This window comes from Xenopus tropicalis, chromosome 1 (genome assembly GCF_000004195.4).
Source record: "Xenopus tropicalis strain Nigerian chromosome 1, UCB_Xtro_10.0, whole genome shotgun sequence".
Taxonomy (NCBI): Eukaryota; Metazoa; Chordata; class Amphibia; order Anura; family Pipidae; genus Xenopus; species Xenopus tropicalis.
In genome coordinates, this window is record NC_030677.2 from 178,919,826 (window position 1) to 178,936,301 (window position 16,476).

At 40.5% G+C, this 16,476-nt stretch overlaps 1 protein-coding gene across 1 annotated transcript; it reads left to right on the forward strand.

Moving 5' to 3' along the window:
- Positions 1-7,287: 7,287 nt before the first annotated feature.
- Positions 7,288-12,106, forward strand: lysmd3 (LysM, putative peptidoglycan-binding, domain containing 3). Its single transcript, NM_001017308.3, is given in 3 exon segments — positions 7,288-7,358; positions 9,376-9,645; positions 11,099-12,106. Coding segments are annotated over 2 exon segments (789 nt in total). The 5' UTR covers positions 7,288-7,358; the 3' UTR covers positions 11,618-12,106.
- Positions 12,107-16,476: the final 4,370 nt, after the last annotated feature.

Below are 16,476 nucleotides of genomic sequence, written 5' to 3' on the forward strand. Positions count from 1 at the left end.
AATTCCAGGGAATACAATGTTTTGTTAATGTTATTATATGTAGAAACAGCTTTAGATACTGACACTTACAGGGGGTAAGAAATACACGTGATAATGTTAGTCACAAAAAATGACATAAAGTATATTAATCATGTGTTGCTGGATAGACTACAGACCAAAAGGTGTCTCAAAGCCATAGAATGGGTCCAGTGTGAGATCTGAGGAGGTGCTCTAAATTCTCCTTATGAAAAGTAGTAGACTATTATGGTAATGTTTTCATATATCTGAACCATTGTTGTGAGCTAGGGCGTACCCAGTCAAATTTTGGACCTTTTGTCATTGGTATTGGACGATGTGCTCACATGACCTTAAAAAAAGAATGTAGCCCACTTTTAAAGGGGTGCCTTCAGCCTTTTTCTTTATATAGTCAAGGAAATCCTTGGTGCCTTATAACATCCTTATATATTTGACAATAGGAGGTACAATATTCTGTATAACAGAATAGGCATCACATAGCAGTAAGCAAAGGACCACATACAAGATGTAATACACTATTACATTATACAGGTATTGGATTCATTATCCTGAAGGCCCTTATCAAGGGGCCATCTCCCATAAAGTCCAGCTTAAGCAAATATTAATAATTTACTAAATAATTGAAATTTTTCAAATTTTAATCAAAAAACAGTACTTTGTACTCAATTCGAAATAAGCTGAATGAATCCATATTGGTGGCAAAACAATCCTAATGGAATTATTTACTGTTAAATTGATTATCCTAATTATGGAAAAGACCCCTTATTCATAAAAACCCCAGGTCACGAGCATCATATACATCATATACATATTTGTGTATCTTAAATATATTTTGTATCCAGCTGGAAATATCCTGTTGAACAAACATCTTTTCTCAAAGAGAGTTGTGCTAAGTCAGTGTTTTTCAACCTTTTTTGGGCAAAGGCACACTTGTTTCATGAAAAAAATCACGAGGCACACCACCATTAGAAAATGTTAAAAAATTTAACTCTGTGCCCAGCAGCAGTGCCCCCCTAGTACACTGGTGCCCAGCAGCAGTGCCCCCCTAGTACATTGGTGCCAAGAGCAGTGCCCCCCTAGTACATTGGTGCCCAGCAGCAGTGCCCCCCTAGTACATTGGTGCCAAGAGCAGTGCCCCCCTACTACACTGGTGCCCAGCAGCAGTGTCCCCCTAGTACATTGGTGCCAAGAGCAGTGCCCCCCTAGTACATTGGTGCCCAGCAGCAGTGCCCCCTTAGTACATTGGTGCCAAGAGCAGTGCCCCCCTAGTACATTGGTGCCCAGCAGCAGTGCCCCCCAGTACATTGGTGCCAAGAGCCAGCCCCCCTAGTACATTGGTGCCCAGCAGCAGTGCCCCCATAAGTCAGTGTGCCCCGTGGCTCCCCCTAATACATTGGTGCCCAGCAGCATTTTACTCTTCGGCGGCTTCAGCAGCATCTTCCCCTCACGCGCGCCGCCTCTGCACTTCTGCCTACACGCGACCGCACACAGGCCCTTTTATAACGTTGCGCCCCGTGCGTACTGATGTCACCCGTACACACGGGGCGCAACCAATGACAGGGCCCGGATTTTTTTTTTAAAGTAAAAATTGCGGCCCTGCCTACGGCACACCAGGCAACATCTCGCGGCACACGGTTGAAAAACGCTGTGCTAAGTGAAAGGGATATTATGAACCCTAAAATTCCAAATATTTGTATTTCGTTTAATACAATTTTAATAAGTGGGTGCCATTTTTACTGAAAGTAAAAGTAAAAGTGAAAGTAATTTTATATTTATAAAATTTCACAATTAAAAACTGCAGTGGTGTTTCTCCCCTTGTGTTGTAGGATTTCTTATACTAATCACAAGCTCCAAGTAATGATAGAAATTATGTAAATTTCACCAAGAAATAACTGTTGGAGTGTTTTTTTTTTTAATTGCCCCTACCCCACCAATCCTGCAGTAATGTAACCAGTGGGTATCTTCTCTGGGACCATTCTTGTCTGAATGCCTTGTTATAAAAACATAGCCAGAACCTCATTTATAGAGCAGCACCCAGCAGCAGTCTTTTATGCACAAGTATGTAAGGTCATTTTTGCTTTGTCTATTTTGCTACAATGTCTGTGCCGTGCCCTCTGTCTCATATTCGTGGTATTGCAACTTTCTCCACTCACAAAGCACTGAATATTAGAACAACCAATCAGTAAATATTAATCTTAAACTTGATGGCATAAGAATGATGTTACGGTCAATTATGTCAGTTCCCCTTTAAATGAATTAACAAGTGATTATTACACTGTGGTTAGGGGCAGTCCTGGTGCCAATCCATCTGATGAGCATTAAAGCATGAGTGCAAAGTGTCCTTGTGTGTACTGAAATTGTGATGGCCAATCCCATCATCATGTTCTGAGCACAGGGAAAAATTACAGGGAAAGGCCAGGGTGTGGTATTGAGTATTTTGCAATACAGAAATTGTGATGGCCCATGGATTCAGCGATTCAGCTAATTAATCTCAGATTGCTAGGTTGATTTGCATTATTTTGTGAATTTTGCTGACTTTTCACAGCATATAGTGGTGTATAAAGCAGTACAATTTCTGTGCCAAAAATTTTAAACAGGCACCAGTGTTATACTAGTGCTGAAAATTATTTTATAGAAGTATGGCATCTACTGGTCAATTGTGGGTATTGCAAGATGCTGTTAAAGGGATTCTGCCATGGTTTTTATGGTGTACTTTTTATTTCTAAATTACACTATTTACACTCTACCATTTGAAATTTTAATCTTGAACCAACAAATGTATTTTTCTTTAAGTTGTAATACTGGTGTGTAGGTACCATGTAGTGCATTGGGCCTGAGTCTGAGCTTTCAGAAGGAGCCAGCACTACACATTAGAATTGCTTTCAGGTAACCTATTGTTTCTCCTACTCCCATGTAACTGGAGGAGTCCCAAGTTGGATTTTTTAATATTGAGTGATATTATTTTTTTTTTAACAAAATGTTTGATTTTTATTGAAGTTTGTAGCATAACAGTCCAGGACAGCACACTTATATTACAATCATGTTTGACAGCACAAATAAATCAAATTATGCAGAGTCTATAAGAGCATTAGTCATAATAAAATAACTGTGTGTGATAGCATTAACCAGTATTTCAATATATGGGATTCCCATCGTTGAGGGCCAGCCCAGGGCCCCTCAATGCTGATAATATTTCTTGGGTCCACTTTACCGGTTAACAGACCAGTAAGTAGCAGTGGTGTGCTATCTGGTTCTACCAAATCAAACGAAGTTAAAGATATATATATACAATAGGGAGGGGTAAGAAAGAGGGAAACAGTAAATCATGTAAGCTAGAACAAGAACTAGGAAAAGAGAGGATAGGAAAAGTGGGAGAAACTATGAAGACGCTCTGCTCATTCATTTCATGGACTAGTCCGTTGTAGTTCCATGGTCTTGTTGCGTAAATACAGGCAGGAGCCATCAGGCTGGAATCTGTGTCTCTTGTTCAGTCTGTTTGCAGGTGTCAGACCAGAGGAAGTCGGCTGAAAGGAAAATGCTGATAGATGCTCTCGTGTCCAGGGTGCAGTCGTCGGGGGGGGGGGCACAGGCCAGTGAAAAGCAGAATATGGTTGGCTTATATTAAGATTAAAGCTGGCCATACACGTGGCGATCTGATGATGTTTCGTGCACAAAACATCGTCAGATCCTCCACACACTCAGGGCTGAAACAGCAGATTCAGCCCTGACGGCAGATTTTGGTCAGGCGCCTTCTATGGCGCCCGATCAAAATTTTCTAACCTGGCCGATCGGCGAGTCGTCCGATATCAGCAGTTTCCTGCGATATCGGTCGACTCGCCGACATGCCATACATGCACCGAATATCGTACGAAACGAGGTTTCGTACGATAGTATCGGTGCGTGTATGGCCAGCTTAAAGGTTTGGTGAGGTCTATGCCAGGGTGAGCAGTGTAAATGCAGAGTCCTGGGTATTGAGTGATATTCTGATATCTACTACAGGTGTCAGGGAGCTGCTATCTTGCTACCTTCCCATTGTTCTGCTGATTGGCTGATCCAACTTGCAGCTGCAGTTTATCAGAGCATTTGGCACCCTGGGAAATGAAGAACATGGCTAGCCCCATGTGAAATTTCAAAATGAAATAAAAAAAAAAAATCTGTTTGCACTTTTAAATAAGGGATTTCAATGCAGGATTCTGCTGAAGAAGCTCTATTAACTGATATGTTTTGAAAAAAACATGTTTTCCAATGACAGTGTTCCTTTAAGAAATCCTCCTTAGTTCTTTCACTGCATATAACAGTGTTTTCCTGTGGCTTATCACACACAGTACTCAAAGTATTTAATGTAAACAGTACTTAAATGTATCAACATTTAAAGAAATCAACTGGAAAGCCTTTTATCTGTGCAGTTGTTTTATTAAAAGTGTAACACACAGGATGTTTCAGACCCAACTGGTCCTTTTCGCAGGTGCAATTTTAGTGTCTGAAGAAACAAAAAAAGCCTTATAAATCTACCACCCCAACATATTGTCATGTGATCAAGGTGACCTTCATATTCTGAGAGAGGACCTGATAGGGATCCAAGGATTTGGTTTTGATGAGAGGTTTAAAATTACAATTCACGGTCATTTAATAGGGAAAAAATAACTTAAAACAAACTTATGAAGTGAATCTGTCAGTCATTTAATGCTGCAGTTAAAATGGTTACAGCCATGGGTAAAAGTTCTAAAATTGCTAAATTAATCAGCAATTAGTCTGCTGCTCCTGCACCCTGAAAGCTTTAAACTAAAAGGATGTTTCTTTGATGGTGGTACTATATTGAAAGATGTCTGCCCAGTGGTCAGGCAATTTGTGAGCTTATTTTGAAAAATGTTGCTATTTTCTACACTGGTGAATACTTCTATGTTTTTTGGCTGGTTGGTAATGTGACACATATTGTAATAAACTGTTACATGAGCTGCAGTAAATGATGTAGGAGTTTGGGCATTTTATCTAGGGACCCTCTGATGCCACAATAAAAAAGGCTAAAAAATCATGATTACTTTTGGTTAAGTTCATCTATTGTCTTCTCCTAAATTAGCTCAGAGCTCATCAACCTAGCCAGTGTGGGTGTGGGGGATTTGCAGCACATGTCAATTTTTTTTTAACCCTGAAATGACGTCATTTACCTCAGGCACACCGGAAGTGACGTCACGTGAATGCACAAAATCCCTGCTGAAGCCAAAAAATTCTACCTACACATGCAGAAATGCATCGAATGATGTCACCAAACGTTTATTGCGCATGCAAGCCAAGAATATGCTGCAAGAAGTTTTGGAAAAATCATGAGAATGCTGCTGGGGGACTGGAGCCAATACTTTGGCCCTAAATTATAAAATTTATCACCCTAGTCTTCACATAAAGCACTGAACTAGAACCCAAAATGACTGCCTGCTAGTGGTAGCTTCGGCGATCATTCTAAAAACAGGGAAAAACCTTCCAGTACACCTTTTTGGGGCCCAAAAACTTTTTGCTGCAGAACCAACAGAGCCCCTGCACACTTGATATACGAATAAAAAAAACAAAGATTAAAAGATCACTTTTGGTCAGTTTCACCTAATCTTCTAAATTAGTTCTTGCTCTGTCCCTTAATTGTGAAAAATCTGGAACTTGTTTGCACAAAAATACACTGGAACCCTATGGTGCCAACGTGAAAAAAGGAGCCTAAAAACCAAAGATTGCTGTTGGTATATTTTACCTATCATAGTCTCCAAAATAAGCCCATAATTTGTCCCTAAAGTGTTAAAAATAATACCCTAGTTTTCAACACTGGAATTCAAAATAACTGTAACAGACTATTTATGGGTTACCTTGGGTGACTGCTGGTATGATAACCCTTTCATGAAACAGGGAAATTCCAAGGCACCATTTTGGGTCCCCAGAACTGCTGCAGAACTAGCAGGGAACCTGCACACTTTGTAGTTAGGACCAAAGTAAACAAAGATCAAAAGATTTCTTTTGGACAGTTTCACCCAGTTTCCTCCTGCCTAGGTCTAAAAAAACTTTGAGCTGCACCCAACCCTAACCCATGCTAGACCAACCAGCGCCGAACCTTCCATGGTGCTCCTATTTATATACCTATGCCCAGTATATAAACAACACCATTGTACTAGGGGTTAGGGTTACCACATTATCCAGTAAAAAAAAAATACCAGGCCTTTCTGCATTTTCCTCCCTATTAATAATAATAATGGCATCAACAGGGACATAACTACAGAGGAAAAGTCAACAAATAGGTATTCAACTGCACAGCCCTAAGATCAGGCTGGATGCATCAATCCTCGCAAGGCACACCGCTGAGCCATTCAATACAATCCAAATATAGAGGAGAGCACCATAAAGCAGAATTCTGCTAAAATGCTATTTATTTCAGACCAAACACCATGTTATGTTTTTTGGTCTGAAATAAATAGCATTTTAGCAGAATTCTGCTTTATGGTGCTCTCCTCTATATTTGGATTATAACTACAGAGGAAGCAGACCCTGCAATTGTGAGCAATTTCAATGTAACTTAATAGAATAGGTTAATGTACTAGGGATGCACCGAATCCCGGATTCAGTTCGGGATTCAGGCCTAATCCAGGCTTTTTTTGAAGATTTCAGTTTCAGCTGAATCCACAGTCCCGGCCGAACCGAATCCGAATTAGCCGAACCAAAAAAAGTGGGTTTGGTGCATCCCTACAATTTATCAATGTTTGGGGGCCCTATATGGAATTTGCTGTTGGGCCCACTAATGTAGTTATGCCTCTAGGCATCATTTTTACCAGCCAGGAGGCAACCCTGCTAGTGGTGTTCACAGTAGTGTGGAGAGGTAGGGAAGTGGCCACCTTTACATGTATCACTATCAGTTTTATCTCCTAATTGTAAAAAATGGCCTTTGTTAAAAGAAAAAAACTGTTTTTTTGGCTCTGACAGCAGCAGAAATTGTTTGCAAACAGACAAAAAAAAATCTTTATTGCTTTTTCTTCCCTGACACAAAGTGAAGCAACTACTGGGAGCGGAAACTTCTGCAGCAGAGTTACTGCAGGTATCCACCTCACCCTTGTGCGTCACTGACCTACTCACGCCTGGAGGGCCACGCCCACAAGCGGCTAGTTCCGTGTAGCGTGACGTCACCCAGAGACTCTCGCGAGATTCTGACGTTCCATTGGCTGTCCGGAATGAGTCAAGGCGCTACACGTAAACGGCACAGCTGGACTTTTAAACAGCGCTCCGGGAGTTCGGGCTGAGTTACTAAAGCGGCGCTGTCCCGGGAGAGTGTTGGGCGGCATGACTGGACAGTATGAGGAGTTTAAGGAGCTGCTAAAGTAAATCCAATTGATGTGTAGTTGGGCTGCTCAGTAGTGCCGTGCCACAGCCTGACTAACGCTGCTCTGTGGTGCCTGACAGCCGGCAGCGGGGCGCACTGTGTCTGGTAGCAAGTGTCAGGCTGGGGTAGCGCTTGCCTTTATAGAGGCTATTACAGCTTTATAGAGATACTAGTCTCAAACTGCAGCAAAGTAATGTTTCTAAATCCAGACTTGGTCGCTGTAATGTCTCTTGAAAAAATGAAGATTAAGAGCCATGTTATGAGACGTTGTCTGATTCTTCCTTAAAGGGGTGGTGCACCTTCAGGTTAACTTTAGTATGTTGTAGCATGGCCTGTTCATAGCAACTTTTTAAATGGTCTTCATTTTTGATAGTTTTATAATTAATTATTTGCCTTCCTCTTCTGACTGTTTCAAGTTTTCCAATGGGGGGTCAGGGACCCCAGCAGCCAAAAAACTATTGCCCCGTGAGGCTACAATTTTATTGTTACTTGTCATTGCTTGTTCTTCTATTTAGGACATTTTCAGTTTATATTCCTGTTTCTCTTTTAAAACACTGCCTGGTTGCTAGGTAGAAGTGGACCCTAGTGACCAAATAGCTACCTATATTCCAAACTAGAGAGCTGCTGAACATAGTAACATAGTAAGTTGGGTTAAAAAAAGACATACGTCCATCAAGTTCAACCATAATGCCTATATATAACCTGCCTAACTACTAGTTGATCCAGAGGAAGGCAAAAAACCCCATCTGAAGCCTCTCTAATTTGCCGCAGAGGGGAAAAAATTCCTTCCTGACTCCAAGATGGCAATCGGACCAGTCCCTGGATCAACTTGTACTAAGAGCTATCCCCCATAACCCTGTATTCCCTCACTTGTACTGAGAGCTATCTCCCCTACCCCTGTATTCCCTCACTTGTACTGAGAGCTATCTCCCATAACCCTGTATTCCCTCACTTGTACTGAGAGCTATCTCCCATAACCCTGTATTCCCTCACTTGTACTGAGAGCTATCTCCCCTACCCCTGTATTCCCTCACTTGTACTGAGAGCTATCTCCCATAACCCTGTATTCCCTCACTTGTACTGAGAGCTATCTCCCATACCCCTGTATTCCCTCACTTGTACTGAGAGCTATCTCCCATACCCCTGTATTCCCTCGCTTGTACTGAGAGCTATCTCCCATAACCCTGTATTCCCTCACTTGTACTGAGAGCTATCTCCCATACCCCTGTATTCCCTCACTTGTACTGAGAGCTATCCCCCTGTATTCCCTCACTTGTACTGAGAGCTATCTCCCATACCCCTGTATTCCCTCACTTGTACTGAGAGCTATCTCCCATACCCCTGTATTCCCTCACTTGTACTGAGAGCTATCTCCCATACCCCTGTATTCCCTCACTTGTACTGAGAGCTATCTCCCATACCCCTGTATTCCCTCACTTGTACTGAGAGCTATCTCCCCTACCCCTGTATTCCCTCACTTGTACTGAGAGCTATCTCCCCTACCCCTGTATTCCCTCACTTGTACTGAGAGCTATCTCCCATAACCCTGTATTCCCTAACTTGCTAAGAATCCATCCAGCCCCTTCTTAAAGTTACATAATGTATCAGCCAGCACGACTGATTCGGGGAGGGAATTCCAGAACTTCACAGCTCTCACTGTAAAAAATCCTTTACGAATATTTAAATGGAACCTCCCTTCTTCTAAACGGAGTGGGTGCCCTCGTGTCCGTTGGAAGGACCTACTGGTAAATAAAACATTAGAAAGGTTATTATATGATCCCCTTATATATTTATACATAGTTATCATGTCACAAAAAGCGAAATAACCCAAAAACTGCAAATAATGGAAAATGATGACCAGCTGCATATTGTTCCAGAATAGCATTATCTATGTCTTTCTAAATGTTAATTAAAATGTGATCTACTGCTTGTTCTCTATGAACCATAGAAAATATACACGTTCTATATTAAAATATTATATTCTTTTACCCTTTTTGTTTTTTATCATCGTGAAGATGAGTGGTAGAATTCCAAATCATGGTTACATGCAACCAGCATCCATTTCAGCGACTTCTTGTGGGCATGACTATCAGTTTCCAACTTTAGCTAACTCTGAGAGTGATCTGCTGGAAGAGGATGCGGAGGAATTTGAACTACGTCCTCGGGGAAAAGAGAAGACGCGGCGTAGCACGTCAAAAGAGCGCATTGATGATATTGTATATATAAGCAGAGATATATGTGAAGGGGACACCTTGAATTCCATAGCACTACAATACTGCTGCACTGTAAGTTCATCCATTTGTATATTATGATGTTGGTGTGATTTCTTGTGGGATGTTTGTTAGTACAATTGTTTATTTGTGTGTATAACGGTGCATGCCTGCCCTGTCTGGTATACACTGCTGACATATTCAGTAGAGTTTATACAGAAAGGTATAATGACATGTTCCTTAACATAAAAGAAGTAGTCCTTAAAGGAGAACTAAAGATATATTCACTGGGGGGAGCCAAAATGTTAGTTATAATTGCTTTACCTGATACCCCGGGTCAGTGCCCCTGTTAGCCGATAACTACATTGGCCTGGGTTATTTCTGTAGAAGTTTAATCCCAATGCAGTCTGTGGGAGCCAGGTCTGTAAAGCTGGCTTAACGGCAGTGTATGCTGAAATCTAAAGTCCTGTCATGCTGGACTAAAAAGATTATTAGCACAGTGGCAGTGGCTCTTTGGTAGTAATACTGTCATGCATAGGAAGCTGTCATTATCATTTTAATCATTCAGATCTGTCCCTGGCATATTTATTACCAAAGGGAAATTTCACAGCTCTCTAGACCATTGTATTTATCAACGAGTGAAAACAGAGTGAGCTCTATTTCACCCTATGAAAAAAGGCCCCTAAAATTCTGTACAAGTGTAGAGAAAACTCAAGAACATCTCTGCAGTGATCTTAGATTAATATGTCCATACAAGTCTCCCTTGCTTAGCCAATATTAAAAATTTTATTAGCACTTCCATGGCTCCTCTTCTGTATCACTAAGCAGAGTAAGTTGGGGGGACTAATGAAGAAACTTTTATTGGCCAACAAGCTTCTTTTAAAATGAAATAATTGTAGTTTGGCTGATATTGCATTAATTACTCTAAAAATTACCCTAACATACATAGCGCTCAGCACAGCCAGCTTTCCAGTCTATGGGAGCCCTATCCCTATTGTGATCGTTTGACAATAAAATATAAATGTCCTTTGCATGCAAACTGTCTCAGTTGATATCCCCAAATTGCCAAGTGGCCCACCTGAAAATGCACCGTGTTGATAAGGTACCCAACAACACCCATATATTGTTTTATAGTTCTGAGTATAAACTCCTTATGCATAAATTGCATTCTGATATGAGGTCTGTTCTACCTTTTATACATGCTGAGTATAACTCGCTTATATAAGTAAAAAATTAACAGAAGAATTGGTGTAGTTAATCCTTGCAGCTCTTTTAGTGTACTAACACCTAACTGGCACAAGGGTTAACTACATCATTGAATGTGAATACTGTCATGCATGGATGCTAAATTCATTACTCTCCACAATCTTTTAATGAGAAACAAGGTACGGTCTTCAAAGCAGCGTTTAAATGTTAGGAATTTTAGATGTTCTAGTTACATATGGCTGCAGAATCCCTTATACAGTAAGGTTACATTCACACACACATAATTGTTTCTCTTAAGTAATTTCTGTATGTACTTCAACAGGTTGCAGATTTGAAAAGGGCCAACAACTTTCTAAATGAACAAGACTTTTTTGCTTTGCGGACCATCAAAATTCCTGTGAAAAGATTTAGCGTATTGACACAGCCACATTTTTCCCCAAAGGCAAAGGCTACAAGACCAGGGACTCTGCAACTTTCACCAGAACACCAAGAGAGTGATCTCCTGATTGGCCCTAGTTCTTATGAGACTGCTGGCAGTTTCCTCCAAGAAGTAGATCGGGACATTGAAAAGATTGTAAAAAGCACAGACACAAAGAAAGAGAGCCTTAATGAAGTTGTCTCTGCCTTAAGCCAAGAACATTTTGAACCTGAGCAAATACTGGTTCCACAAAGGGATCCCTATCATGGGGCAGACTGGAGCTTAGGATGGTGGACAGCAGTTGCAATAATGGTATTTGTAGGAATCATCACTCCACTGTTTTATTTCCTTTATTATGAGGTGTTAATGAAAGTCAACACAAGTCATACGTTAAATTCAATTGAAAAATCTGGTCCTTCATAGAAAACCCTACTGCATACCCAAGATAACAGTGGAAACGTGTGTCAGTAAATGGAGTAATTTGCTCCAAGGAATGTACCTAGGGAGTTCTAGATCAAACTGGATTCAGATTTGGTGCAATAGAGATTTCCAGTCGGATAAACTTCACCTGCGGTATTGAGAGAAGATTATGGAGAACATCACGTCATCACAGCAGTTTGAGTTTACCAATCTTGCTTTTTCTGTTTTACATGGCTGCTTTTTTTATAGAGCACCAATAAATTTATGGAAATATCCACACGTTCATATGAAGAGGTACATGTCTGTACAACATGCAAATGCAAATTAATTTCCACCTAAAAGAAAAGTAAACACAGAACATTTGCCAATTTTTTTTCAACCATGTTGGACAATTTAAGTGCTTCTAAACCACTGAAACCAGGATGGCACATTTTTCGGTCAGATATTGAAACTCCTTTTCTTCTGAGCAATGCAAATAACTTTGTGTTAGTAGAAAGAAAAAAGTACAATAAATCACTGTTAAAGGGGAATTATTGTGAGAATGAAAATGTAATGTCTCCCTTTCAGAGTAGATGGGATAGAGAGCTAACTTAGATAACTGATTCCAGCACAAAGTCTAAATAACTGATTTTAGAATCCTGAATGTAGACAGACAGATTTCAGGTGATTTGTGCTAGAGTGAGCTCTAATACTTTTTCTAGGCAAAAGGATCACCTATCTTAAAGGTTATATTAGACCTAACTGTGAATCAAACTCTGACACCCAACTCTTTCTTATTTTAGTAAGATGAAGATGAAGCTTATATTAATATTTCTTCTTTAAGTAAAGTACTGCCTTGGTTCAAACCAAAAACACAACCACTAGACAAAGAGCTTTGCTGACCATTTAACCTTTCTTATGTAGCTTTTTGCGCTATGCAACTTCTGTTACATGCAACATAAATCATAATTATAAGTGGTTATTTCTGAAGTGGTTGTACATATACATAGCTTACTTTGTGCAAATATCACTGCCTTTCTGCATTCTTGCACTCTGACTGTGAGGCTCCCTCTGGAGACCTTAGTCTGTCCCCCTTTATTTACTAACAATATAATGAAACAAAATCTTATCAATAGGGTTTATTCTTTTTAAATAATTAGCAATTCAGGCAATTACACTACGTTTTCTCCTAGAATCAGTACAGACCTCTGTACTGCTGTATTTCTGCTGTAGGAAACCATTGGAAGCAACATAATGATACATTTGGCTTTGTCATGCATTAAATTAGAGTGCTAACTTTTTTCCAACTGTCCTGCCAGTATTATTCATGCATCCCTTGCACTCTAGCCAGACATTTTGTGAATTGACTATAGTGCACATGTGCAAGTCTAGCTAGACACCTGGTAAATACAGGTAAGATGGGCTGCTTAGAAAGACCAATGGGTCACTGCATTTATTTTTCTAAACTCCAGCCCTGGAAAAATATACACCTAGGGGCAGATTTACTAATCCACGAACGGACCGAAAGCGTCCAAACGCGTTTTTTCGTAATGATCGGTATTTTTGTGACTTTTTCGTATGTCCTGTGATTTTTTTCGTATATTGGATTGGTTTTTCCGCCGTTTACTATTGCTCAATACGAAAAAATCGCGATGGTGACGAAAAAGTTGCGCAAAATACGATAGTCACGACAAAGACGAAAAAGTCGTGACAAAGACAAAAAGTCGCAAAATTTTCGTTTCCAATACGATTTTTTCTCTTTTGGGATTTGGATTCGTGGATTAGTAAATCTGCCCCCTAGGGTCACATTTATCAAAGTACGACAGGTCCGAAATACAAAAAAAATTGTATTTTTTTTTTTTTTTTTTTAAAGGTTACAACTTTTGCATATTTTCTGTGACTTTTTGTACATTAGCGGGACTTTTTCATACTTTGTGACAAAAAGCAGAGCTGCAGAGTGCCATTGAGTCCTATGGAAGACTTTCCTTGGGCCAGGTTGGAGCTGCAGAGTGCCATTGAGCCCTATGGGAGATTTTCCTTGGGCCAGGTTGGAGCTGCAGAGTGCCATTGAGCCCTATGGGAGACTTTCCTTGGGCCAGGTTGGAGCTGCAGCGTCCCATTGAGCCCTATGGGAGACTTTCCTTGGGCCAGGTTGGAGCTGCAGAGTGCCATTGAGCCCTATGGGAGACTTTCCTTGGGCGGGGTTGGAGCTGCAGAGTGCCATTGAGCCCTATGGGAGACTTTCCTTGGGCCGGGTTGGAGCTGCAGAGTGCCATTGATTCCTATGGGAGACTTTCCTTGGGCCAGGTTGGAGCTGCAGAGTGCCATTGAGCCCTATGGGAGACTTTCCTTGGGCCAGGTTGGAGCTGCAGAGTGCCATTGAGCCCTATGGGAGACTTTCCTTGGGCGGGGTTGGAGCTGCAGAGTGCCATTGAGCCCTATGGGAGACTTTCCTTGGGCCGGGTTGGAGCTGCAGAGTGCCATTGATTCCTATGGGAGACTTTCCTTGGGCCAGGTTGGAGCTGCAGAGTGTCATTGAGCCCTATGGGAGACTTTCCTTGGGCCAGGTTGGAGCTGCAGAGTGCCATTGAGCCCTATGGGACACTTTCCTTGGGCCAGGTTGGAGCTGCAGAGTGCCATTGAGCCCTATGGGAGACTTTCCTTGGGCCAGGTTGGAGCTGCAGAGTGCCATTGAGCCCTATGGGAGACTTTCCTTGGGCCAGGTTGGAGCTGCAGAGTGCCATTGAGTCCTATGGGAGGCTTCCAAAATCATGCACAGAAGGATCAAAGTCAGAAAGTTTTTCCCGCCGTTTACGATCATTTGGATACAAAAATTTTGTGACTTTTGGATCGCCAATACAATATACTAGTGACGATTTATTCATAAGCATTTTCGCAATATTTGCGATCCTCAGAAATGATCGTTTCTAATCCGAATTTTACCCATTTCGGGATTCTAACTCGTACTTTGATAAATCAGCCCCTTACAGTCGAATATACAGATATTAGAAGTTAGCATGGAGCTTCATGACATAGCACCTGGACCAAGTGTTTTTAGACAGATCAGGAAACTCCAAAATATTTTCTAATTCGTTTTACACAGAGGGGTAAACGTTTACACAAGTTTGTGCAGTCATGCGAAACCAGTGACATAGCGGAGTTTATAACTGATGACAACACTAAGCATTAAATTATATATTTTAGGCATTATTCATGGTTTGTGTATATTATAAAATAACATGTTACAGCTTGTATTGAAATATACTTACAAGTAAAATTAAAGGGGTTGTTCACCTATAAATTAACTTTTATTATGATGTAGAGAACGCTATTCTAAAAAGAATTGTAATTGGTCTTTTTTTTAATTAATTGTAGTTCTTTAACTATTTTACCTTTTTGTTCCTGCAGCTCTCTAGTTTGGAATTTCAGAAGTTATCTGGTTGCTAGGGTCCAGTTTTTCTTAGTAACCAAGAAGTGATTTGAGAAATTGACTGATGGAGAGGGGCTGAATAGAAGGATAAGTTATAGCCACCCAGAGCAATAGTCTTTTGGCTGCCGGCGTCAGTTGACCCCCAAAAAATTCAAAAGTTATAAAAGATAAGAAAAATGAAGAACAATTGAAAAGTGGCTTAGAATTAGCCATTCTGTAACATATTAAAAGTTAACTTAAAGGTGAACAACCCCTTTAAAGGGGATAATGGGACAAGTACAGTAATTACATTTGCTGCAAGTATTCTTTCAGACACTCCTGCAATCTAAGTATTATACAATCAGTATTGGTTTTGGTTTTATTACTGTTTTCTTTCTCTGGGCAGTACGCAGCTCTCCTTGTTTTCTCCCATTTATTCTCCCTCCTAGTTTAGGTGGTATTTGTCTTTCAAGACCTCAAAGGTAAATTGAAATAAATGTTCCCTTCTGTTTCTATGCATTTATATTGGCAATCTAGCAGACTGTGATATGATGCAGCTAAGAGTATTGGGCCATTGATCTGTACTGAATCTCTGATAAGATCTGATGAATCTTCCTAAATATAACTGTGCTGTGACTTTGCACTTCCAGGGAAAGGGAATGTTTAAATATTTTGAAACTATTACTATACTTGAATATCTTGGAAATGTTTATGTCCCCAGCTAACTGAAGCCAAACTGTTTATTCTTTTTTTTATATGATGCAGACTGCTGCACTGCTAGAACCTGATAAAGAATCAGTGTTCAAAGTTCCTAGCACTTTGATGAATTAAATATAAAATATAGGGTTTCTTTCTGTTTTTTATAAATGAAGTGCCTGTGTGTAGCATCATAATGCAAGCCACTCCTCTCACACGGGCCGTCTAGGACTGGATGAATGTGCAACAGTTGACACAATTCGGAGCAGAGCCATGGGGACGCATTTGTAAAAGAACCACCATGCAGTATTTCTTAATAATTACAATTGTATTTTTAATTATAAAAATGTGTATTTCATGAAAATCCATGTTTTATAAATAAAATTGCAATGTATTTTAAGTATTTATGGGTGTATCCATGTGTTTTGTTATTAAGTAGGGTTGGCCAAAACACTTACTAGTCTTTTCCATAGGCTTTCCTTTTCTAATTGTGGTTTTGTAATATTGTCTCATTGGTAGTAACCCATTGCATCTCAGCAGACTTTTGCTGTCATAAAGCAGGCAATACACAGGCAGGCTTTAGCTGCTGATTTGGCCCCCCTGAGACCGCAGCTTAGCCGCGTGTATGGGCCCTATCTGATAGATATCGGACAAGTTTAAAAATCCAATCCTTTCCCGACAGCCTGCACAGACGCCTATTATGATCCAATCTTTGGCGCTCAAGACCATAAGATGAATGTCCACCACTCAAGCTGACTGCTAGCAGCATTACTACATT